The sequence below is a fragment of the Lissotriton helveticus genome, chromosome 5_1, assembly GCF_964261635.1.
Source record: "Lissotriton helveticus chromosome 5_1, aLisHel1.1, whole genome shotgun sequence".
NCBI classification, from domain to species: domain Eukaryota; kingdom Metazoa; phylum Chordata; class Amphibia; order Caudata; family Salamandridae; genus Lissotriton; species Lissotriton helveticus.
The window spans coordinates 275,108,468-275,136,035 of record NC_136065.1 but is presented as its reverse complement, the minus strand read 5'-3'; the positions used below and the strand labels follow the sequence as shown (position 1 = coordinate 275,136,035).

Here is a 27,568-nt window from a genome sequence, read left to right as displayed (position 1 = left end):
CTGAATAATCTGAGGGACTTGAGCCATCTGATGTGGCATCCTAGGAAGAGGGTGTGGATCCAGTTATTATTACTAGAAAAGTTATAAGTTGAGGTACGTTTAACAAACCCCCGTTATAGGTACTGACTGTATTTATGTTATATGTTCCCTTTCTCTAAATGTAGGACTGGAAAGAGAAATATATCCATGAAAACTATACCGCAGCCTTGACTGGGAAGCTTCTGGAAATGGTAAGTTTACTGCATAACATACATTTACTCTTTTTTGTACTTGTACTTTGTATAAAAAAAAATGCAGTTATCGGATCCAAAATGGCATCAAATGCTCCACCACCAGTGTCTAGCCCTAAGTAGAGGAAATGTGCTTTCATGTTGTACTTTTCAAGAACTGCCATCCATTTGGAGTCATAGTAAGCTGCAGAAACCAAACCTAAGCAGTGCCTAAAAGGCAGGGGTGGCACATTTCTGGTGCCTCCTCTAGACAGTCTTCGTACCCAGATCATACACAGAAGGAGGTACTGTTTCCTGATTCCAGTCCTTGCTCTTCTCACCTACATTGGGAGTGGAAAGAAAAGACTGGGTTTGGAGTTATCCCACAGAAACCTTTGCAGTGCTGTGTCTCCCCTGCCAGATGTGGTCCATCTCGAAGCATCCTCTAGTTAAAACTATCTGTTAACTAGGTTATCCTCATGGGGGCCTGGCTCTGCCTGTGTGTTTGCTTGCATTTCACTGCCGATGCCATCAAATAGGGGACCTCTGTGGCCCTGGTCAGACTTCGATCCACACATGGGGGACAGTCAGGAGAGTAAAACTGAAGAACATGGTTACAGCCTCACAATGAGATTGGGTCTAATTTTACTGTCATGTGGTACCTAATTGTCTGGAGCCACTGCTTCCTGGGGCTTTGACCTGTGAACATCTGTCCACCATGAGTCAAAACATAAACATTGCTGGTATAGAATTGCAAGTTTAATTGAGCTTAAAATAATTCTGTAAAAAAAAATGAGGACATCATAGTGAGGCTCCATTTCCCCTTCTTCAGTTGATGCCCAAAAGAATAAAAAAGGCAACATAGTGGCAATTTCCATACCTAACCTCTATTTGACAGAATAAGGCACATCAGTTGAATCCCGAAGAGCTTCATGCTGCAAAACAGTGAAATGTCAGTGAAATACATGTTCTACAGATGGCTGTCCTGAACTCCTTTCCACTCCTTAACAACTTTCCTCCCATGTGATTAAACATCTATTTCCTGACTCTATACCTTATCTGAAATATTAATTTGTTGTACGCAGTCGGCTCAAATCATGAGACTCCATGACAAGATTAAGTATGGGCAAGTATGCCTAAAAGGTGTAACCATGTCAGGCACAGTGGAACCAGAGATAGAAAAAGCACCAGCATACAGGGAACTCTCATATAGAAATGTTGAATTGATCCCACCAAAGGCCACAGTTTTGGACATGTTTACGCGGGCATCTCCTTGCTCGATAGACCGCCTCCTCCAATAATGTGCATCTATCCATTCAACTCAACCATTCCTGCAGAGGTGGGCCAGTAGCAGACCACCATTACCTAGTAATATCTCTCCTGGCAAGTAGATACCTCACACTAGTTAGGGAGCAAACACATCCAATGTAATCCCATCAATGGCCAATAGAGTGAGTTTGGTGGACAGTTCAACCTGCATACCTTTTCTTGTGCCCTTTCCCAGCTCGTTTGCGCTTTGATCACTTATCTTCCTCCCTTCCTGATAGACGCTGTCTTCCTTTTCATTTTCACTCCATATATGTTCCTCCCTTCCCTGATATTCTATACTTTGCATCCTCCCCCATGCTCTCCTTGAAGGACTCTTTTTTATCCTTCTCTCATCCTTGATGGACTTTCTTCCTTTTCTAGCCTTGTCCAGATGTGTACTGGTTTCCTATCTTCAATGAGGTTGCCTGTGATGAGATAGTGGAAGAAATGGAACATTTTGGCCAATGGTCCAGTGGCACCAACACGGTAAGGAGACTTATGCTTAGTATTTGATCTATAACACCCTCTTGCCATTGTATCCTCACATTCCCCAGTGTTTCTTGTAATTCCCCACCTAATAGCCTCAGAATGACTGAAACAAGGATTGGAAATGTAGTTGATGTAAATAATGGATGAAAGATATTGCCATTGAATATATGTAAAACACATGTACTCTATAAAGTCTGTGGTGACCCAATGAAGCAGAACAGTGTTGGCTACAGTGTTGTTTTGCATTGCCATATGCTGTGACCTTTCCTTTACTTGCTCTTCCCTCGACCTCTCCACTGCAGCAGTGCACAGCAAAGAACATTAAGGGTTTGCTCTCTTAATGTTAAACCAATCATTGTCTTTTGAGGATATGGCCTTTCTATTTAAACAAGCACCGAAAAATGTATATTTTGCCTAACTTCTCTAACATACCGCGTGGATATGGCAGTGGCAAAACTGTTTGCTTCAATAACACACACCCCACGCATCGACTAAACTAGTGACTGTACATGTGCTAGCAATGAATAATCCCTTGAACAAACAACAAGCCAAGTATGTGCAGCAGCAGTGTAAGCTTCCCTCATGTACACAAAACAATTTGGGAAAAGGCAGCAGTATTGCAGTCTTCACATGCACTTGAACATCTGTGAATTCTCATATTCCATGATTTAAGAGTGGTTAACAATATGACATGGTCGTGGGGGAGTTCCAGAAATATTATGGTGCAGAGGGAGAGTTATATTGCCAGTAGTAAAGGAGTTTTTACAACGGGAATGGTTTCTAGTTCTCAACAGAACAGCTGGAGTATTGCTTCATATGACCTGACTCCACTTATGGATGGCCCATCTTGTGTATAGCATCATGGTCCTGAAGCGACATCTTCAGTACAGTGTCTGGTTCGCAAAGCCACACCTGGAGCATTGGTATTACCTTTATATTACACCTCTTGCTGAATGTGTCTCATCCCGGAGACCACCTCTGATGCATTGTGCTTTGAAGGTCATATTTGGAGTCATGTGTCCACTCATGTACACCAGCTCTGGGGAATTGTTTTAGCTCTGGAAATTTTATGTGCAGTGTTCTGTTGAGGCCTTTTCTTCCAGTCTCTAATTACTGGGCAGTATCCTGTGTCAGTACTGTTATTTACCTTTGCTGTCCCAGCATCAATAACACTACTGTGCTCAAACTACATCACCCTTTGAGCTTGACTCATCGCGTGTACCAAATTCAAGCAGCCAAGGAAGGCTCTAGAAGGGTGCAGTAGCTAGAAAAGAATGACATAAAATTGGCACTAAACTAAATGTCCAGACAATGCTGCATCTTCCAAGAAGATAACTTTTACTAACCGGTGAAAAGCAGCAACAGTTAAAACCTACAGGTGGTAGCACCTTCCAGAGCGGAGATACAACAGCAAATATTTTTATATTGTTTAGGTTTTAGTTGAGTCTCCCCCTACAACCAATGTTTTCCTGATAGGCCATGTTCGAGTGAACTCCGAAGACCTTGTAGCTTATTGTATTTGTAGCTTATTGGGCTTATTGCTTTGTTTATCAACAAAATCCTAGTGATTGTGAAAGAGCTGACAGAGTAAAGACATACAATGTAACAGCTTTCCAGTGATAGGTCTGGCCCTCTGTATCACTGATGTTTGGGAGAAACGATTGTCAACTAGGAGGGTTGATTTCCTGCTAAGTTTCCACCCAAAAAAGGTAACAGTCAGTCAAAAACCCACCGGCAAACAATTGTTATCCCCAATCTAATTTAATGGCAAAGTCTTAGGGTGCCAGGAGCCTTATTCAAATGGGGCGAGAAGTGGGGTGGCACACTGTATCCAGTTGTGGTGTCCAGGACGGGCAGCCTGTACCAACCAAAGTTCTAATTTATTCGGTAATAAAGTCCAATCAGGGAACAGTGCAGTTGGGTTTTTTTTTATTGAAATTTTTACAGGATTCTGGTGGAAGGCATTTATGTTCTGACAAGTTTGAAATGATCCTGGTAGTGATAGGATTGGGCTTCAGAGAAATTCCCACAGAAGCCAACCACTTCTAAGTGGTAGTTAGCAACACAGTAAAAGTTAGGCAATTTGGGTTTTACTTTCGCAGGTAAAGCCTACTGTGAACAAAGTAAAGGGGCGACGGCCTCAGGGCCGTCATTATCCCCCACTTTAGAGGCTTGAGCAGGGTGCCACTTGGCAGTGTGTGGGGCATAAAACCTTTAAAATGACCGAACACAAGGATGGATGGAGGGTTGTAGCGCTAAAGGGATGGCTAGATTAATCTAAGGACGGATGATGGAGTGAAGTAGAGAATGGATGGAAGTAGAGAAGGAAAAACGAAGAAAGGATGGATGGAGAAAGGGGGTTCAGTGGATTGATGGATGGAAAAAGAATGATGGATGAAAGGATGAAAGGAAGGATGGGTAGATGAAGAAAGGAGAGCCAGAGAGAAGGAAGGATGGATGATGATCAATTGTGAAGGTGTAAAAGGCACAATTTGGACACATTGTTTTCAGGATTTCCTAAGGCAAGCAACAAATAAGTGCAGGGCTTGCTTGTCTCACTCAAGCAAAGTCATTGGGGATGTGATTCAAGGGGGGGGGGGTAGTTTATTTTCCCGGTTACTCCCATATACATGCTAAACACAGACCTTGAAGGGACTAGACAGTGAGCCTCTCCCAAGCAGAATATAGAACTCACCAAACGAGAAGGACAAATAAAGGGGTGGGGAAACAGTTGACATCATAGAGACCTGGGACTATAGGAAATAAAGACAGTAAGGGAGGAAAAACCTACTGGAAACCCCATAGGGTTATTAAAATGGCCTCACCCAGTTAATGGTGGCATGCTTCATCATAGGGCCGCTTCCAAACGCCCTTATGGGTCACTGGCCTTCTTCAGGATACAGATCCTGTCATAGGAGGGTGCAGAGTGGCATGGAAGGAGACGCTGTACCTTGACGAAAATGTGACTATAGGTCGACATTCCTACTCTGGCCCTGAGTTTAGAGCAGTAATAATGATACTCGGGTACGCATCCTGAGTGTGTGTACTAAAGGCAAGTATTGCCATATACTTATCCCTACCATTTAGTCAAGTAAATTAGGAGGGATCAGGACTTAAATAAGGGATCAGTATCCTGTTGGAGTCCAGTGACTCTGCAGGGCTTTTGTAATAGGCTGAAACATGTTGATACATGCAGACTGGGTAATGGAGATGTAGCTTTTGAGATATGCCCGCTCATTACATTTTTTACCCCCGCCTAGGGGGGCCCATAATAAATAAAAATAGGGGCACCCACTTAGACGGTTTTAAATATCTTTTCTCTCTGCAATCGCGATCCCTCTCATGAAAAAAATATTTTCTATAAAAAATATGCGCTCCACCCTGAGCGTTGGCCTATAGCCGGGTGTGCTAGCAGCCCTATGATGAAGCACATTCCCATGTTCAACCTTCAGCTACAAAAATTATAAGGCAGGTTTGATGGTGGGGTTGCGGAGTACAGGAATATGCATTCTGTAATGTCGCCCCAGCACAAAGGACAACTTACTGGGAGACCATAGTCTTATATAACCACCATGCACACCCTGTCACTACAGACGTTTGCGTTCTAGGTTCAGGTTGTGAAGGTAATTTGCCCCGCTGCTGCTGCCATTGATGTGCCTGATCTGTAGGTGTTACTCAAGCTTGGTAAACATCTTTACACTGAACAAAAGCCATAACAACTTGCTGTGTCAATGATTGTTTTCTATATGATCGGTATGGTGCACTATATTAGGTATAGTTTTAGTGATCTTATACAAATTTATGGCTGCAGTATTTTCAGTTGGACTTTCCAATGGCAACTTGATTTGCAGCTGCAGTTAGTTTTTCGTGCACTGTAAATGTAGTTTCAAATTAAATAAATACTGAACAAATATTATTCTTTAATTCTTAGCTTACCTACCTGGTTGATCAAATGTTGGGCTTTTTTTGAGAGAGGATCAAGGGCCAGATGTAGGAGGCCATTTACCGACTGGTAACGGCCGATTTCGGCCGTTACCGACCGGTAAATGGGTTTTTGGTATGTAGGGGGCTAAATTTACCGATTCGGTAAATTTACCGATTCAGTAACTTCGGGATGTAGGTGGGACTCTTCAGAGTCCCTAAGGCCTTACAGATTCCGTATTTTACCACCCAATCCAATTGGGTGGTAAAATACCGAATCCAGGTGTGCATGCACATGTGTGCATGCACACCTATGCCATGTGACAGACAGACATGCCCTTAGGGCATGTCTGTCTGCCACATGGCACACATGCCGGTATTTGGGGTGCTAGAGGGTGTCAAAGTGACACCCCCTGCACCCTTGCTGGAATCGGTATTTACCGAATCGGTAAATACCGATTCGGTAATGCCCATTGATTCCTATGGGCTTTAATGCCCATAGGAATCGATGGGCATTACCGAATCGGTATTTACCTATTCGGTAAATACCGATTTTTTACAGAATCGGTAATTCAATTACCGATTTTACCTACATGTCACACCTTCATATTTTCCGATTCATAAATACCGAATCAGTAAAATTCGGTATTTATGAATCGGTAAATACAAATTACCTACATCTGGCCCGTAGTCTTTGGACTACAAATGTGTTTTTTCAATTTCTCACATTTGTTTTGATTGTCAGCCGGAACAATGGAAGTGAAGGGATGTCTCCTTTAAAACTCCCCCTCAGAGAATGGCGTCGGGTACGGATCCTTTGCTGTAAAGCTGCGTTTCGGCCTCAGCCCATTTCCATCCACCCTGCTTGATGGGGGCTCACCAACACCTCCAATTGATGTGAGGTTTCTCCTGCTCCCCTGGGCATTAGCTGTGGCCCGAGGACAACTAATTTGGTGGATGGTTACGGCCCGCGGAGTGCCAATGGAGGCCCTGCCCGGAGCCTTGGTGCCCGGCTGGTGCATTTTCCTGCGCTAGAGGCACTTGTGATCCAGTACCAGCTGATTGTCCCAGGGAACGGCTCAGGCCAATCTTTGCAAAACTGCAGAGTGCCGAGCGGCGGCACGAGGTAAGGGCAGCTGCTTTGTTGGGAGAGGGCTCCACACCGTTGATCTTGCCTCCGCTGATTGGTTAGCCTGCCTGCAGCACCGTGCCCCCTTCCTTTAGGGGCATAATTTTCCCTGTTTAACTTCCTTGAGAGGGCTTAGAGGTGGTTTCTGTGTTTGATGCGGGGCCCTACTGCTCCAACACAACGAAAGGTGCCAAGAGGGTGAAGACTGTGCTATTTCCATACCCTTGCCTTGAAAGTTCATCTGTTTGACAAAGACCTGTGATGTGAGGGTGCACACTATTGTGCCGATACACTGCAGCGTAACTCTTCTCTGTAAGAAACTGTGGTCCCCAACTGTGTTCCGTGGTTGCAAGGGTGGTACAAGTGAGGAAGCTCAAGGCAAAGCGCCGAGATGGTTGCGGGTCTTGACGGCTGACCCCTGATACTGTTGTATTGGAGGAGTACACCTGTTAGGTACTACATTGAAGAATTGGGGATACAGTGCCCCACCTGCGAAATTCCTGGGATCCAGGTTCCGCTGCACCTATTGGTGGAAATTCCTGGCCCTTCTCGCCCATTTCTTTATGACTGGTGCACCACGAAACAGTGAGTTGCTCCAGACGGGGCATGGTCCGGCCAAAGACCACCAAACCCCCACCCTCTAAATCCATCATGGAAATGCCGGTGCCTCCCCCCACTCCGGCAGACCCGATCTGCCAGCTGAAAACTACTCTGTAGAAACACACAGGGATGTTCAACAAGGTGTCACAAGCTATCTGTGACTCTAAAGTTGTGATAGAGGCTCAGTTGGGAGCAATACAAATAGAAACTGGGCTGTTGCAAGCATACCATGCTAAACTCAGACATAGTGGATGAGGTGGAGTCCTCATTGACCACATGGTGTGCATGCAAGACAAACTGAAAACACTTCAAGTGGAAGTACGGGAACTGAAGGTACGAGCGGAGGACACTGAGGGGCACTCCAGACACAACAATGTACGCTTCTTGGGGTTCCCTGAATGAACAGAGGGCCCCAATATGGAACTCTTCTTGGAGGAGGGGCTGACGTCCACGGTCTTGGCGGCCCACATCTGAAAATTTGTATCCACTGAATGAGCGCATAGGGATCCGGGTGGCCCCTGTTGTGCTCAGTAATAGCTCATCTTTTAAATTACAGGCACAGGGACTTCCTGCTGCAGATGTTCCGAGCAAAGGGCCTCTGGACCTTCAATGGAAATCCTGTAACGGCTACATTGTGGAAGTACAAAAGCGGTGAAATACATTCAGAGCTGTCAAGGCGCAACTCCACAGCGTGGGTTTATCCTATGCGTTGCTCTTTCCTGCTTGGCTGCGTGTGGTGAACGGGGAGAAGTCCCAATTATTTTTTTTGCCAGAGGAGGCCTGGGTGTGGTTGTGTTAGAAGGGAGCGAATGATCTGCCTGAAGCCGGGAGAGATGATCTGCTGAGCTGGTTCAGGGGAAAGTTCAACATTGCAGGCCTGTCACCCACGATCACCCCCTATGGAAGAACAGGCAGCTAGTGAACATGCTACCTGTGTCTACCAAACCTCGTCTGGTCAGAACAAGTTCAGATGGTATCAACCCAGAGCACTCACCAACACACCATCGTCACTGGTCTGGCATCTCCTTCCAAGGTGACCTGTCGAGTGCGCTAGTGATGTCGACTTCCGTGATGGCCGAGTCTGGAGCCCCAAGCCTTGATTTCAGATCTGTGTACGGGGCTAGGACCTTGTATCTGATTGCACCAGGAAGGGACACCTCCACCTCCAGCTGCAGTTACATGAATGTAGAACTGGGAGGACTATGATTTGGAAGTAATGATGAGGTCTGATGACACTAACCTGGCCTTTTCTCCACAGTTTACGTACCCCTCTGATTAGAAGAGGGATGTTGAACACCGGGCCACACAGCTCCAGTGGTTTTTTTCTCACACTGAGGATGAAAAAAATCTTAACTCTGCAGCTGTACCACCCTTTACCCGCATCTGGTATAATTTATCTCCTTATAGTTCTTTCACAGTCTCATCATTTCAGTAGTGAAGCATTTTCTATATTCTATACAACAAAGCCATAGCTGTTGCTTAATTTTCTTATGCAACTAACAGCCATTGCAAAAGTCAATAGTCATGGCTTGTTGTAGGTGTAATATCACTTATGGTGTTATATATCTGGATGCAATGACAGAAGCAGCAAAAAACACTATGCTCAGTACAGATTTTTAGCTTAGGTGTTCTTAAGCCACAGGCTTAATTACGTCGGCCATGCCCTCTTGAGAGACCTAACCCAGTCCCCCCACCCACCCCGGTTTTTTCATCCCACTTAAAGCTCTGAATGGACCATATATTTTGTCTATTCTGATCTACTGGCTAGATTGGGAGCAGGTCTGGATTTACTAGCATATGTCCCCTGTCACTCTCTCATCTAATTTAAAATACAGGAACCTGACAGTAGTGTGTGCCCTCATTCTAAACATTGATTGGCTGAGCCACTTTCTGCATTCCACACAAGATGCTAATCCTGTTATCAGTACATATGCCTGGCCTACTCCTGTCCTGTAGTGGCTGGGGTAGAGCTTAAGTGGATTTGTGGGTTTAGGACTCTGATATTGTACTGCATTCATCATTAAAGTTGTATAAATGTTTGTGCTTTGCTTAGTCCTGCCATCAAGAGACTGAAGAAGGCAGTCTTATTTTGTGAGTTTTTTTAGCTCGTCTATTCACAGTGTTTGTTTTTATTTCAGGACCAAAGGCTTCAGGGTGGGTATGAGAATGTTCCGACCATCGACATCCACATGAACCAGGTTGGCTTTGAGCGTGAGTGGCAGAAGTTCCTTTTGGATTATATTGGGCCAATGACAGAAGCAAGATACCCGGGATATTACACCAAGGTGAGATTTGTCTTGAGGTAGCGAAGATGGCTTGGACACAAGGCCTCCAAAGCATGAAATAATGAGGCGCGTGTACGAGTCTAGTGACAGAACCCAAAAATGTATTAGGGACAAAATCTTCAGAGCCATCACCTGTGACTTAGAGCTACACAAGGTAATATGTTGTCTTCTTGTTCCCAGCTGGCCATAAAAGGTTTTGCAGCGTGAATCTTTCTGGATTCACTATGCTGTGCATTATTCCGCCATCTAGTGGTTGGGTCCGGAATTGTAGTTTCTTTTCTCTTTTTTTTTTTTTTTTTTTTTTTTTTGAGGCCCAGGTGGGCGTCGACATACCACCATTTAGTGTCCTTCGTGATGTCAACGTGCTTCCTCCGGAAGCTCCTACCTTCTGTCGCCATCTTCAGATTTTTTTTTCTGCCGTTGGGTCTGGATCGTTGCCTGAGAGTTTCAGAGTTTTGGAAGAGGAATCGAGGAAAATCATAGAAGATCATAGAAAATCAAGTTTTCAACTACACCGCACTACAGGTCAGGTAACCGGGACGACGAGGGAGAAGGTTTTCGACCGAGTTCTCGCTCGCAGGGGGCTCCATGAGCGCGGAATGGACAAAACACCGTTCAAGTTTTGCACCAATTGCCACCACAAATACGCCCATAAGGACCAGCATCCAGTCTGCAACCTCTGCCTGCTGCTCGACCACAGCAGCGAAGACAGCAACGCGTGCTCAGCCTTCACTCACAAGACCCTCGGAGTAAGGGAGAGGCAGCGAAGGGCGAACCACAGCATGCAGGGGCAGGGGCCACCTCCATCGCTCCAAGACATGGGCCTCTCCTATGGAGAGGAGGACAACATTGCCGAAGGAGCGTAGGACTGCACGGTCGTCTAGATCCAGAAGAAGACATCGAAGGAGGTAAGGGAGTCGTCGACCCCTAGACACTCGAGCGATACCTGAAAGGGTGAAGCTAAAGCCCCGAGCGGCACTCGTAGGAGTGAAGCTAAGTCCTCGAAGGTAGCATTGCCGCCGAAATACTCGACGAATGCAACAGCAACCAAGGATAGTCAGCCGAGCGGATCCTTCGAAAAGGACTTCCAATCGGCAGAAGCCTTCGAAAAACCAAGATCGTCGATGGTTGCCCTCGAAAAGGACACCTCGGCGCAGAGAAAGGATGGGCCTACATCGCCATCGATGGCCTTGAAGTGAGGCGCTCCAACCCTCGACTCTGAATATGCTGCCAAGATGGAGAGGAAGAAGAGGAGGCTCGAGGCCAAAATGGCGAGCATCCTGCAGCAGAAAAGGGATTTCGACGAGAAGATGAGCGAGTACACCAACCTGCCGAAACCCGCGCTCAAAGTCGAAAGAGAAGGCGAGGACCCAGAACCGCCAAAAACGCCTGAATCTGTCGAGGAACAGGAGGACAAAGCCTATTGTTTCGAGGGCGATGGCGAGGAGGATCAGCAATCCTACCAGGACTCGATGTCCTCGGAGGCACAAGACTTAAAATGGCAAGATTGACGCCAATCTCCGGAAGTAGGGGTAGGCACTTACCCTTCGAAGCCCTCGCCGCCAGACGACATAGGAATCTACAATATGGTCGTCCAAAAGGCTGCACAGTCGTATGAAGTGAAAATGGAAGAGGAGAAGCCCAAGGCATGTTTCCTCCTGGAGACTCTACTGCCTCAACAAACCAGGAGCCAATTCCTGCAAATACTCTATAGTGTGCTGGATCAAGGAAAAGAGGCCTTAAAGGAACCAGCAGTATGCAAGGCTGTGAGTCAAGAATCGAGAAGAAGTATAAACATTCATCAAAGGACCCGGCATACATCCAAGGGTCAGTACCAGCTGACTCCATAATTGCAGCTAGGAAGAGGGCCAATGTGCCCACTAATATGCCGTGCCACCTTCAAGCAAGGAGAGAAGGAGGATGGATCTCTCAGGGAGAAAGGTGGAGAGAAATACGGCAATCCATTGACTCATCGCAAACTCCAACGCACTCATCAACAGGCATTCATACCAACACTGGTAGGAAGTGGGGCAACTCCTAAAGCATCTACCAGACCAGTACCAACAAAGAGCAGCTCACCTGGTAGAAGAGGGCAAAAGCATGGCAAACACATGCTTAAAATCAGCATTGGATGCTGCACAAACATCCAGCAGACTAATGATGATAGGAGTGACCGAGAGAAGACATGCATGGCTCAGAAGTTCTGGATTCAAGCCAGAGGTGCAAAACAACATCCTGAATAAACCTTTTAACAGAGAGCAACTGTTTGGCACACCAGTTGACGACAAGTTAACGCAGCTCAAGAGGACAACGAGACAGCAAGTTTCATGGGAGCGGTGCAGTTCAGAAGAATGAGAAGGGGTACACCCACAAGAAGGCCAGGTGGTAGGGGAGGCAACGTGCCAACCACATCGCTCTAGATGTTCCAGCAAGGCTACCTAGGGAACAACCAAGGCCAGCAGCAGCAGGGACAGCAGCAGCAGAACTGGCAGTACCAGCCCCGTGGACAGTCCTTTCGAGGGCGTGCAAACGGCTGAGCACAAACACGGAGAGGAGGCCAACAGCCTTCATCCAAGTGACTTCACCAGGAAACAAACACCCACCGTAGCAACTACTCGGGGTGGGCAGAGAGATATAAGGAAGAACTGCAACCAAACGTTCAATGACAAGCAGTACCTCGAACACACAACACCAGTAGGGGGCAGAATAAGAGACTTCAAAGTCAAATTTATTCAAATGTTCGGTCTTTTAAAACCATTACACTATATAATATCATTACATTACTTAAAACATCCAATATAACATCCAATATATATATATAAAAAAAATAGGATCTTTGATCATTAATCTACACTTCATAAAAACAAAGACCTATCCAAAAAAATGCTGCACCACAACATCATCCTCTTAAAAACCATCATCATAAAACTGTATATTAAATTGTTTGGTTTTCTTCCACAATTCTTTCTAATTCCTCTAGACTTAATCCAGGAATGGAGGAAGGTCACATCAGACAAATGGATACTAAACCTCATACAATACAGATACTGTATAGAGCTAGAAAAGCAACCTCCAAACAGAAAACCAAGAAGCAAGGCACACTCCGCAAAGGAGCTCTCGCTCTTACGACTAGAGGCGCAAGAACTGCTCACCAAGGAGGCAATAGTGGTTGTGCCGCAGAACCAAAGGAACAAAGAGGTTTACTCAAGTTACTTCCTGGTGCCAAAGATGGACGAAACACTAAGACCTATCCTAGATCTAAGGTTCCTGAACAAATTCATAAAGACTCAAAGGTTCAAGATGACTTCCCTACAAGAGGTAATACCACAACTTCAACAAGAGGATTTCATGGCAACTATAGATTTAAAGGACGCATACTTACACATCCCCATCAACCACAAACACAAACGCCTACTAAGGTTTGTGATCAACCAAAACCACTACCAGTTCACAGTACTGGCATTCGGGCTGAAATCCGCACCAAGGGTGTTTACAAAATGCCTAGCAGCTGTCACAGCACACCTACGAAGGCAAGGAATACACTTATACCCCTCTCGACGACTGGCTCGTAAAGACAAGTTCGTACAGCCAATGCAAGCAGCACATCCAGCAGGTCATACTAACACTGACACAACGGGTTTTCTCAATTCATGGGGAAAAATCGTCAAAAGAACCGGAGCATATTAAGATATTCTTAGGGGCAGAGATCGACACCATATAGGCCAAAGTGTTCCCCAGCAGGAAGAGAACATTGGTGATACCGAAGGAAACACGTCATTACCGCAAGGGGCAAGTTCTGACAGTGAGGACGGTGAGCAAGCTGATGGGAATGATGGCATCATGCATTCACCTAGTCCAAAATATTCGACTCCGCATGAGACCAGTGCAGGAATGGATACAGCAGCAATGGTCACAGGCAACTGGGAGTTGGGAAGATCTAGTGGTTGTCACACACACAGTGCATAAGAAAATAGCTTGGTGGAACAAGGAAAACATATCACTGGGGAAACCATTCACACAACCAACTCCAACATTGACCAGCACAACGGACGACTCCCAGCTGGGGTGGGGCACACACATGAATAAGCTCAAGGTGAGGGGGCTCTGGTCGCAACAAGATGCGGTCAAGCCCATCAACTAGCCGGAACTAAAAACTGTGTTCCTAGCCTTAGAGGCCTTTCAGAAGGAAACCATGTTCTACATCAACAAACAAGGAGGAACACAATCAGTAGCACTATCAGGGCTAGCACAGGAAATATGGACATGGGCCATTCCACTAAAAACAGACCTACTAGCAATACATCTCCCAGGGAAGGACAATGTGGAAACAGACAGTCTCAGCAGGCAGACGTCAGCATCCCACAAATGGGAGATCCACCAACAGGAATTACAGAAAGTATTCCGGAAGTGGGGTACACCGCAAATAGACCTATTTGCAACACACCAAAATGCAAATTGCCAACACTTCGCATCCAGACAACCAGACCATCGGTCACAAGGGAATCCGCTATGGATAATTTGGTCAAAGACATTTGCATACGCTTTTCCCCGATACCACTGATACACAGGGTACTCAACAAATGCAGGATCAGCAACATGTCACTGATATTAACAGCACCTCAGTAGCCAGACAGTCATGGTTCTCACAAATAGTAGAGATGGTGCAGGCACCAGCACACAGGTTACCCACAAGAAAGGACCTGTTAACAATGCAGAACGGAAGGGTACTACACCCAGAGCCAGAGAGCCTCAGCCTGGCGGCATGGCTCCTGAAGAGCTAGAGTTTGCGCACCTCAAACTACCGAAAGCACAATGGCAGTGCTCAGGGAGGCAAGAAGACCTACCACAAGTAAATGCTATGTAGCAAAGTGGAAAAGATTCTCAGAATGGTGCATTAGGGAGAAACTGCAAAGAAAAATCACAAGGGAGTCAACAGTACTAAAATACTTAACACATCCACTGCAAAGTAAACTAAGCTACACATCCCTAAGGGTACACTTAGCGGCGATAGTGGCTTACATAAGAGGAGAAACAGGGAAAAGATTATTCACCTCTCAAGTGGTAAAAAGATTTCTAGAGGGAGCGAAGAGAATCGCACCTCCAAACAGAATGCCAGCACCAGCATGGAACCTCAACGTAGTGCTAACTCAATTGATGAAGGCACCATTTGAGCCGATTCACAAGGTTACACTGCACATGCTCACGCTGAAGACGGCCTTCTTAGTGGCTATCTCATCACTATGAGGAGTAAGTGAGTTGCAGGCGCTAACGCTTCAAGAGCCCTACCTGCAGATACAAAGTGATAGAATTGTAATGAGAACAGACCCACACTTCATGCCAAAGGTGGTGTCTCGGTTAAACATCAACCAAACAATCCAAATACCTATTTTTTTCCAAAAATCAACCACAAGTACAGAAAGAGCGCTGCACCCACTGGACTCCAGGAGGGCTGTGATGCACTATATAGAAAGGACAAAGGAGTGCAGAAAGACAAAGCAACTCTTTGTTTCCTTCACCAGTAGTTTTTTGGGACAACTAGTTACCAAAAATACCATTGCACGATGGATTGCACACACATACAACTATGCCACAAACAAGCAGGGCAACTGTTACAAGGAGCAGCTCATGCTGACTCAACAAGGAAGAAAGGAGCAACAATTGCGTTTCTAGCCAATACACCAATTCAAAACATTTGCCAAGCTGCAACATGGTCTTCAGTGCACACATTCACTAAGCACTACTGTGTAGATATCCAAATGAACAAGGAAGCGCGAGTGGGACAGAAGGTATTACAACACATATTCAGTAACCAGTGCTCCTCTTCCATCCAGCCACCACAATAAGGAACAAGCATTAGAAATGCAATCGGGCTCGGATTTATTTGAGTTTGAGCTAATGGCATTATAAATGCCAATGTATTGTTGCTATGTGTTGTGGAGTGTGTTCATGTGGTGTGTACTGCCAGTGATCTCCTTGTGAGTGTGAGAATATTGCACCGTTACTGCCTGTGATGTCCTTCTTCTGAGTGTGAGAAGCTTGCACCTCTGCTGGCATGTCTCCTTGTGAGTGTAAGAACTTTGCACTGGTGCTGCCTGTGATGTCCTTCTTGTGAGTGTAAGAAGCTTGCACTGCTGCTGCCTGTGATGTCGTTCTTGTGAGTGTGAGAAGATTGCACCTCAGCTGCCTGTGGTCTCCTTGTGAGTGTAAGAAGCTTGCACAGCTGCTGCCTGTGATGTCCTACTCACTACTCTACTCTGCACTCACTACTCTACTCACTACTCTACTCACTACTCTACTCACTACTCTACTCACTACTCTACTCACTATTCACTACTCTACTCACTACTCACTACTCTACTCACTATTCACTACTCTACTCACTACTCACTACTCTACTCACTATTCACTACTCTACTCACTATTCACTACTCTGCACTCACTACTCACTACTCTGCACTCACTACTCACTACTCTGCACTCACTACTCACTACTCTGCACTCACTACTCACTACTCTACTCACTACTCTACTCACTACTCTACTCACTACTCTACTCACTACTCTACTCACTAGTCACTACTCTACTCACTACTCACTACTCTACTCACTACTCACTACTCACTACTCTACTCACTACTCACTACTCACTACTCTGCACTCACTACTCACTACTCTGCACTCACTACTCACTACTCACTACTCTGCACTCACTACTCTGCACTCACTACTCACTACTCTGCACTCACTACTCTGCACTCACTACTCACTACTCTGCACTCACTACTCACTACTCTGCACTCACTACTCTGCACTCACTACTCACTACTCTACTCACTATTCACTACTCTGCACTCACTACTCACTACTCTGCACTCACTACTCACTACTCTGCACTCACTACTCACTACTCTGCACACACTACTCCCTACTCTGCACTCACTACTCACTACTCTACTCACTATTCACTACTCTGCACTCACTACTCTGCACTCACTACTCACTACTCTGCACTCACTACTCTGCACTCACTACTCTACTCACTACTCTACTCACTACTCTACTCACTACTCTACTCACTACTCTACTCACTACTCTACTCACTAGTCACTACTCTACTCACTACTCACTACTCTACTCACTACTCACTACTCTACTCACTACTCTACTCACTACTCTACTCACTACTCTACTCACTATTCACTACTCTACTCACTACTCACTACTCTACTCACTATTCACTACTCTACTCACTACTCACTACTCACTACTCTACTCACTATTCACTACTCTACTCACTATTCACTACTCTGCACTCACTACTCACTACTCTGCACTCACTACTCACTACTCTGCACTCACTACTCACTACTATGCACTCACTACTCACTACTCTGCACTCACTACTCACTACTCTGCACTCACTACTCTGCACTCACTACTCACTACTCTACTCACTATTCACTACTCTGCACTCACTACTCTGCACTCACTACTCACTACTCTACTCACTATTCACTACTCTGCACTCACTACTCACTACTCTGCACTCACTACTCACTACTCTACTCACTACTCACTACTCTGCACTCACTACTCACTACTCTGCACTCACTACTCACTACTCACTACTCTACTCACTATTCACTACTCTACTCACTACTCACTACTCTACTCACTATTCACTACTCTACTCACTATTCACTACTCTGCACTCACTACTCACTACTCTGCACTCACTACTCACTACTCTGCACTCACTACTCACTACTCTGCACTCACTACTCACTACTCTGCACTCACTACTCACTACTCACTACTCTACTCACTACTCTACTCACTACTCTACTCACTAGTCACTACTCTACTCACTACTCACTACTCTACTCACTACTCACTACTCACTACTCACTACTCACTACTCTGCACTCACTACTCACTACTCACTACTCACTACTCTGCACTCACTACTCACTACTCTGCACTCACTACTCTGCACTCACTACTCTGCACTCACTACTCTGCACTCAATACTCACTACTCTACTCACTATTCACTACTCTGCACTCACTACTCACTACTCTGCACACACTACTCCCTACTCTGCACTCACTACTCACTACTCTACTCACTATTCACTACTCTGCACTCACTACTCTGCACTCACTACTCACTACTCTGCATTCACTACTCACTACTCTGCACTCACTACTCACTACTCTACTCACTACTCTACTCACTACTCTACTCACTAGTCACTACTCTACTCACTACTCACTACTCACTACTCTACTCACTACTCACTACTCTACTCACTACTCACTACTCTACTCACTACTCACTACTCTGCACTCACTACTCACTACTCTGCACTCACTACTCACTACTCACTACTCTGCACTCACTACTCTGCACTCACTACTCACTACTCTGCACTCACTACTCACTACTCTGCACTCACTACTCACTACTCTGCACTCACTACTCTGCACTCAATACTCACTACTCTACTCACTATTCACTACTCTGCACTCACTACTCACTACTCTGCACACACTACTCCCTACTCTGCACTCACTACTCACTACTCTACTCACTATTCACTACTCTGCACTCACTACTCTGCACTCACTACTCACTACTCTGCACTCACTACTCACTACTCTGCACTCACTACTCTACTCACTACTCTACTCACTACTCTACTCACTAGTCACTACTCTACTCACTACTCACTACTCACTACTCTACTCACTACTCACTACTCACTACTCACTACTCACTACTACTCACTACTCACTACTCACTACTCTGCACTCACTACTCTGCACTCACTACTCTGCACTCACTACTCACTACTCTGCACTCACTACTCTGCACTCACTACTCTGCACTCACTACTCACTACTCTGCACTCACTACTCACTACTCTGCACTCACTACTCTGCACTCACTACTCTACTCACTATTCACTACTCTGCACTCACTACTCTGCACTCACTACTCACTACTCTGCACTCACTACTCACTACTCTGCACTCACTACTCACTACTCTACTCACTACTCTACTCACTACTCTACTCACTACTCTACTCACTAGTCACTACTCTACTCACTACTCTACTCACTACTCTACTCACTACTCTACTCACTACTCACTACTCTACTCACTACTCACTACTCTACTCACTACTCACTACTCTGCACTCACTACTCACTACTCTGCACTCACTACTCACTACTCTGCACTCACTACTCACTACTCTACTCACTACTCCACTCACTACTCTACTCACTACTCTACTCACTACTCACTACTCTACTCACTACTCACTACTCACTACTCACTACTCTACTCACTACTCACTACTCTACTCACTACTCACTACTCTACTCACTACTCACTACTCACTACTCACTACTCACTACTCTACTCACTACTCACTACTCTACTCACTACTCACTACTCTACTCACTACTCACTACTCACTACTCTGCACTCACTACTCACTACTCTGCACTCACTACTCACTACTCACTACTCTGCACTCACTACTCTGCACTCACTACTCACTACTCTGCACTCACTACTCACTACTCTGCACTCACTACTCACTACTCTGCACTCACTACTCTGCACTCAATACTCACTACTCTACTCACTATTCACTACTCTGCACTCACTACTCACTACTCTGCACACACTACTCCCTACTCTGCACTCACTACTCACTACTCTACTCACTATTCACTACTCTGCACTCACTACTCTGCACTCACTACTCACTACTCTGCACTCACTACTCACTACTCTGCACTCACTACTCACTACTCTACTCACTACTCTACTCACTACTCTACTCACTAGTCACTACTCTACTCACTACTCACTACTCTACTCACTACTCACTACTCACTACTCACTACTCTGCACTCACTACTCACTACTCACTACTCACTACTCTGCACTCACTACTCTGCACTCACTACTCTGCACTCACTACTCACTACTCTGCACTCACTACTCACTACTCTGCACTCACTACTCTGCACTCACTACTCACTACTCTGCACTCACTACTCACTACTCTGCACTCACTACTCACTACTCTGCACTCACTACTCTGCACTCACTACTCACTACTCTACTCACTATTCACTACTCTGCACTCACTACTCTGCACTCACTACTCACTACTCTGCACTCACTACTCACTACTCTGCACTCACTACTCACTACTCTACTCACTACTCTACTCACTACTCTACTCACTACTCTACTCACTAGTCACTACTCTACTCACTACTCTACTCACTACTCTACTCACTACTCACTACTCTACTCACTACTCACTACTCTACTCACTACTCACTACTCTGCACTCACTACTCTGCACTCACTACTCACTACTCTGCACTCACTACTCACTACTCTGCACTCACTACTCACTACTCTACTCACTACTCTACTCACTACTCTACTCACTACTCTACTCACTACTCACTACTCTACTCACTACTCACTACTCACTACTCACTACTCTACTCACTACTCACTACTCTACTCACTACTCACTACTCTACTCACTACTCACTACCCTACTCACTACTCACTACTCACTACTCTACTCGAAATACCACACACACACACACACACACTCAGCAGCAAGCAGAGCGTGGACATAAAATTAAAAACTAACGGCAGGCCCAATAAAGAAATCGTCACACACTCCAACACGCTAAATGTCACATACATATTAAATGGTATAAAGGACAACTGGCACAAACATACACACATGTACCGTCTGTAATATAAAGATAAGCAGCAAACACAATAAATGCTATACGTACAAACGAAACTGTACACATCTACCCAAATGACAACACCCATGCACCAAAAACTCAAACGTACTACATAATACCAAAGAGGAGACAGAAACTAGTTAACAGATATACAAGTAAATTAAATAAACTCCAAAGAGCACAAAATAAGTGCAAGACATACAAACCAAAAGGCACACAAGCGACACAATTAGCAAATGAACCTACCAACAGAGATTTGTTAAAAGTCGCCTAAATGCACATTATATGTACATAATCAAATGGAATTCAAATGCAGCTGAAATGCCCACTCCGATCATTAATCTGTGAATGAAGCGCAAATGATGAAACACACAGGGCCTGGATAACTATCTGCCCACCAGCGCTTATTAATAAAAGACAAATATCGCTCTGAAACGTTTACTTTGTTCCAGGCAGAAGGGATTTATTCCGTTTTCAATGTGAACAAGGCCCGAATTCTATTCCTCTCAGAAAAGTGCAGCTACCTCTGTCACATTACAAGGTAAAAATCTGTTTCTCATTAGAATATAAATGCAATAAAAATTCCTGTTGTCAAGAAATATTTTCCAACTGGGTGGGCCTGCACACTTCCCTCCGGCTCGATTTCACACTTCTGTTTCTGCAAAGAACTTGATAAATCTTGAAACTATCAGAACTCCAACTTTCCGCACAAGGACCCCATAAATACATTTGCCCAGGGCGCCCCAAATGCATGAAACTACCGGCATGTTATTAAAGCGTTACAGCGTAACAAGGTTCTATAAAATTAATTACCTTGGCCCCGGGGAGGAATGCACGCCTCGAGTCATTAGAGAATACTGCATTTAGTAGATTCTTGCTGCGCTGTAATGGAACCCCAAGAGGTACGACACTCTCGGTTGGCACGAGTTCGGGGAATAATAGAGGTAGAGATAGCGCTGCAATGGATTTCATTCGGCCCCTCGAAATATAGGAGTTGGGCGTGCTCACTTCACTCGCTCCACACGGCGAGCACACAACTGACACCGAACCTCACAGGAACCTTTAAAAATTGCTGTAAACAACGCATTCTACAGAAACTGTATTACCCTATTATACAAGGCGGCAAAACCCAAAATGCATTTAGAGGTAACTCCGCAGCATCAGCGTGGGGGCAGGTTTAGGTCCCTTGACAGATGAAATATTGGCCCATTGCTGTCCACAAACGGATGTGCTCCCGCCCAAGCAGTCAGTGGCGTCTAATCTACTACGGCCACACTCAGTGTATATTGGACTCCCTAATACATAGACTGGGGCTGAAGGAAGACCGGGTGTGTCTGTTGTGGGGAGGAGGGTGCAGAGTTTCTCCACCAGGACTGGAGTTCTGCAGTGGCTTGTAGGTTTTCGTGTGAAGTCTTCGCTTCTCTACAAGAAATCACTGACGTCCGTTTTTTTTTGCCGAGTTTTAAATAGCGCTAACTTGACCCGAATCGGGTATCAGACCGCTTTACAGAGCACCAGTTACGTTTCATGAGGACACAACACTCACCTTTAAAGTTGCTGGGGACGGCCGCCGGTGCAATCTGCAGACTCCAGAGTTCACAGGAGAGGAGGGGCTGGGGCCGGGAGGAGCAGCTCATGCTCGCAGTCCGCAGTCGCAGGCTCCGCTCAGCTAGAAAGGAATTTGAAAAGGAGGACGTGGGGGGGGGGGGGGTCCCTCGTCGCCCCTGCGTACACCCAGTACACACAGGCCATGCTTCCCGACTCAGAGGGGGTGGGAGGGGCGCTGAGGAGAGAGGGAGGACATCTGCGAGCTTACCGTGTCACTGTTCTGTTGCATGCAATGGTGTACGCGCTCGCACCATCTGGCTTGCATTACACGGGCACTCTGACAGCTCGTAATTAACATTAATCACTCTGCCATGCTCGTTCTCGCGCACAAAATGCCACATCGGGCACGCGTACATTACTTACAGCCTATCACTTCAAGGCTACTACATACACAGCACAGGGAAGACGAATCACTGACCAGATGACAGAAAACGCTAAGGAATGTGTGGAATTCCTCTCACCAAGGCCCTAGGAGATACTTCTTCTTTTTTTTCTCCTTTAACATTAGTTCTCGAAACTCCTCCCAGTTTCACTGGGGAGGAGTCCGAGCCCTAAAAACCGCTACGAATTCTATGCACAGCATAGTGAATCCAGAAAGATTCACGCTGCAAAACAAATATTTTTTTACCTGTCGGTGTAGTTTTGCAGCTTGAAGACTTTCTGGATTCACTAGCGAACCCACTCTTTTCCGCCAGAAAGATGAGACAGAAGGAAAGGGTTTTAGAAATGGAAAAGACTTTAGAAAATAAGAGAAACAAGAATAACACAAAGACAAGAAAAAAAATCAGAAGATGGCGAACAAAGGTGGGAGCTTCGGGAGGAAGCACGTCGACGTCACGAAGGACACCAAATGGTGGTATGTCGACGCCCGCCTGGGCCACGAAAAAAAAGAGACTACAATTCCAGACCCAACCACTAGATGGCGGAATAATGCACAGCATAGTGAATGCAGAAAGCCTTCAAGCTGCAAAACTACACCGACAGGTAAGAAACTATAAGTTTCAACTGGTTGGCAAAAAGTAGGCCGACAAATCTTGAGTGCCTATCATAAAGTGAAATGTGTGAATAACACATGAAATGACCAGGACTCTCTGTGTGCACTTTTACCACTTTAATACAAATAATTGAAAGTTAAAAACACAAATGTACCTTTATACAATTTCAATGGAAGCATCACCAACTTTTAGAATGATCTTTTGTGTAGCTGTGGTATATTATGACTTTGAAAGTAATAGTTAATTTGGGATTGATCAGAATTCAGAGACTGAAATCCCCAGTTTAGTCTTTTTTTATATTTCAAGTAGAGGAGTGTTTTCCTTCACTTTGTTGTATGATGTGAATTCTGCAATGCATAATCCGTAGACAGTAATGCAGTTGTTCTCACAAAGATGGAATACAACCTGAGATGCTGGCCTGGGTTCTTTACCGTCATTTATAGGTTCTGCAGCATATCTGCAGGTGGTGTAGAAGAGAGTGCTGAAGTGCCTCTCATGTGTTTAGCATGAATACCTCTTGAAAATGTTAGAAAATTCTCGATATTCTTGACCTAACGTACATGCAAAGGCCACATTCTGGATAATACATTTAGCGTTTAAAACAGCACCATCCTGTATGTAAGTAGGTAGAGGGCAGCAGGATTGCAAAGTCAATGACAGGATGACTGATAAGAGAGGCTCAGAACTGGAAAACTGGCATTGTTGGGTTAAATATATGAAAGTGGCAGACAGGATATAAACCTTCCCTATTCCTCCCACCTGCTTGCCTCGGAAAACCCGGCAGACTCCATAAGTTCATGCTTAAGACCAGGAATAGTAGAAGGAAGAGATCCGTGTTCTCACCGACTTGGGCAGTCCTGTCCTCCTTAAGTACGCACACATGACATTGAAAACCACATCTCAGAGTAGGTCAGGCCAGGGTACCTTTACACTTGGACCATGGCAGACCACCGCCGCTTAGCGGTACAAAATTAGCAGAGAGGCGTAGCATATCTCATACTAGCATGTATGGTATTTGCATACCCTAAACCTAGCTGGGAAGCAAGGGAGTACTAGGGACTATAGACGTATAATGTAAGGTAATGCTTTGATTACTCAAGGACACTGTAGCTCAATATGTGTACTGTAGTCCTTTTGTATAGTTTCGTTTTTATGGAGCATTGCAAGCAGGAGGTTCTTCACCTATTCTGCACACATTGAGTTCTTGTTCTGCTTGATTTTCCACAGTGTATGTTTGATTTGGCCTTTGTTGTCCGCTACAAACCAGATGAGCAGCCATCGCTCATGCCTCATCACGACGCCTCCACCTTTACCATTAATATTGCTCTGAACAGCGTCGACATTGACTACGAGGTAAGTGTCTGTTCTTGCCCTGCTGTTTCCTGGGGGTCCAGTTTCAGATCTACACTCATTTACTCAATACTTCATGGATCTATTTATACTCATCTTCCAACGCCTAAGCATCAAAAGTTTTGGAGGGAGTTGCCCATGTCAGATGTGATGGTGCTTATAAGTGATGAGACACACTGGTTCCAGCTTTGCTCTTTCAAGTGGAGAGATGAGAAATTGGATATATTGGTCCTACTGTCTGTTGAGACAGTGCCTGTGAGTGATGGAACACATTGGTGGGAGCTCTGTCCCATGGAGGGCGATATGTGAGATCTGGCACACCACTCTCAGCAATAAAGTGGGGTGGGGAGTGGGGGGCGGATTGCAAAACGAATCACACAGCTTACATCACTGCCTTTTCATGTAGAAAGGGGCAAATGAGTGCCCGGCCGCACTAGTCACTACTGTGCTTTCTGGTATGGAAGAGCATGACCTATATCTCCCATTTTTTATTCCATAGGATATTGAGCCATGAGAGTCCCTCCACCACGCTGGTCCTGGGTCTCCACACTAGTGAGGATCTGCACATGAGTGGCAATACACACACGTCCCAGATCACAGATTGGAAATACTGGTCCTAGCTCTGGTACAAGCTCCGACTAGTACAGTGAAAGGGGACATGATTTATGGGCTGTGCTCATCTTAAGCCTGCTCCACACTGTGAAATGGCACATGTGAGACTGGGCCCACCGGTACCTGAGCTTTACTGTTTTCTGGGAGAGGGGCATACTGGTCTCTTGAAGTCTTATCTCCAGGCTGATTGAGCACATGGGACCGCATACACTCATTCCTAGAGTTTCTCTTTCTTGGGTGGAGGACCATAGGCGAGGCTGGGTACACTGATGCTGAAATATCTGGCAGTTAGGGGTGGAGGCCACCAAAGTCCATATTAATGGAATTCCTCTCTTCCTGGGTGGACTGCCACATGAGAGGATCCACACACTGGTACCATGATGTTTGTCCTCTGGGCTGCAGGGACAGAATACCAAAAGCACTCATTCCCAGAGTTCCTTTGTCGTGGGCGGTGTGGCTTATGAATGGCTGGATACTGTGGCACTTTGATGTCTGACCTCTGGGTTGGAGGGCACAAGATCAAATGCACTGCTTCCCAGAGCACCGCTGTCCCAAGGATAGGGGCACATGAGATGCTGGGCATATTTGGTTAAGTTTTCTCTGTTTTGTTTTTGCAGGGAGGAGGGTGTAGATTCCTGCGCTATAACTGTTCCGTCAGAGCCCCCCGGAAGGGGTGGGCACTCCTGCATCCAGGACGCCTGACCCACTATCACGAAGGCCTTCCCACCACCAAAGGCACCCGTTACATCCACGTCTCCTTTGTTGACCCATAAAAGGCATTGCAAGGCCACCTCGGTCCCTAAACACTGTTGAACAGAGTCTTGCGTGTTTCATTGGGCTTTCGGTACGACTCCAGTCAATGAACTTATCTTGACTATGCTTCATCATCCAACCACAAGTTTTTAGGTTTGGAATTTTTTGGGGAAATGGTTCTGTTTCCAGAAAGATTTTACCTGCTGTTCCATGGAAGATACTTGCTATGAAATGGGCCTTGGGGGACTGGGCCTGTTGTGTACGTGTACGCAGGAGTCAGACAAGATAAAGAACCAGCTGGAAGAATTCTGCCTACAGACTTCAGAGATCCGTGAGACAGTGATGTCTATGTTTCTAAACATCCTTGTTTACAGTGGACAATATTGTGTGCATCTTTTAAGCATTGTCATGGAAAACAAACTCCATAAGAGAAGACAATAGTGTTGGGACAGCGAGGGGGTAGAGAGAGCATGCTGTAAATATCATGTCAAATTCCAGATCTAATCAAAGCTCACTGTCGTAGTGCTCCTTTTATCCATTGGCAGCATATTACCATCGTGTCTGGACCATGTATTTTGCTCATTGCATTTTAGCTGGTCACATTGCTGATGGAGTGTCAGCTTGCCAGAAGCAGGCATTACCGGCGCATTGGCAGCACACTAGCCCTCACTGCTTGCTTCCCCACATGAGCAGGAAAATGTTGAGTCAAAGGTCAGGTGCCATCTCTTCTAAACTGAAAGAATTGAGTGCTGTAATTGAGCTAAGGGAAGCCCATGAGATAGCACCAGCATATAACTGTGCAGTGTTATTCCAGTGTGCTGTGCATGCACCCGCGCCTTGGGTATTACAGTGTATTAGACCTACCGCATCCCATAACACATCCATCTAACAGAATGTTGCTCGCATGTCAGGCAATCATCTGAAAGACGAAAAATTCCACCCTTGGTAAAAGTCAGAGTTCAAAGGTAACTACATTTAGCTTACATTTGCAATGTTTCTAGAACCAAAATCACAAGTGCCTTAAGCATCCCAGGTGTGGCTAGAGTATTTCCTTTTGGCTAGGCTAGGTAGGTAGATTGGCTATTACCAGTGCATGAGAAGAGTTGTGTGTTAGTAGGTGAGACTGTTGTGAATTCCATACATTCAGTGTGAAAGTACTCCCCTGACAATTATTGTGAGCCTTCTCCTTCCAGACAGACATTGGAATCACCAATAAGCCTGATGGTGGAGACCGGTCCTGTGAGCCTTCAATGGCAGATGCAGAATATGTGACTGGACGTTTTACATTAAAACTTCAGGGAAATCGTGCATTGATAGTGATAAACAATAAAACATTGTTTCAATGTACTCTTGGTCCTTCGTGTTTTCTTTCTGTGAGTGGTAGAGCTAATCTTGTGGTAATTACGCCCGAGTTACACTTAAAGGCATTGTGGAGTGTGATTGTCTAGGTATCATGTATTCTCTGTAATATGTATGGGAGTTGGCAGTCTAGCTTTAAGAATGCAGTG

General features: G+C 45.5%; 1 protein-coding gene across 2 annotated transcripts in view; it reads left to right on the top strand.

The window, feature by feature from the left end:
- The window catches only part of PLOD1 (procollagen-lysine,2-oxoglutarate 5-dioxygenase 1), a 157,648-nt gene that overhangs the window by 45,539 nt on the left and 84,541 nt on the right, over positions 1-27,568 (top strand). The window contains exons 15-19 of one of the 2 annotated variants that reach the window (XM_078642200.1): positions 165-230; positions 1,899-2,003; positions 9,795-9,941; positions 24,573-24,698; positions 25,925-27,407. The exons of the other annotated variant lie outside the window; for it this stretch is intronic. Coding sequence (XP_078498326.1) covers positions 165-230; positions 1,899-2,003; positions 9,795-9,941; positions 24,573-24,698; positions 25,925-26,080 — 600 coding nt within the window. The 3' untranslated portion in view covers positions 26,081-27,407. Of the gene's footprint in view, positions 1-164; positions 231-1,898; positions 2,004-9,794; positions 9,942-24,572; positions 24,699-25,924; positions 27,408-27,568 lie in introns of those variants that run through there. 2 annotated transcript variants of the gene reach the window in all.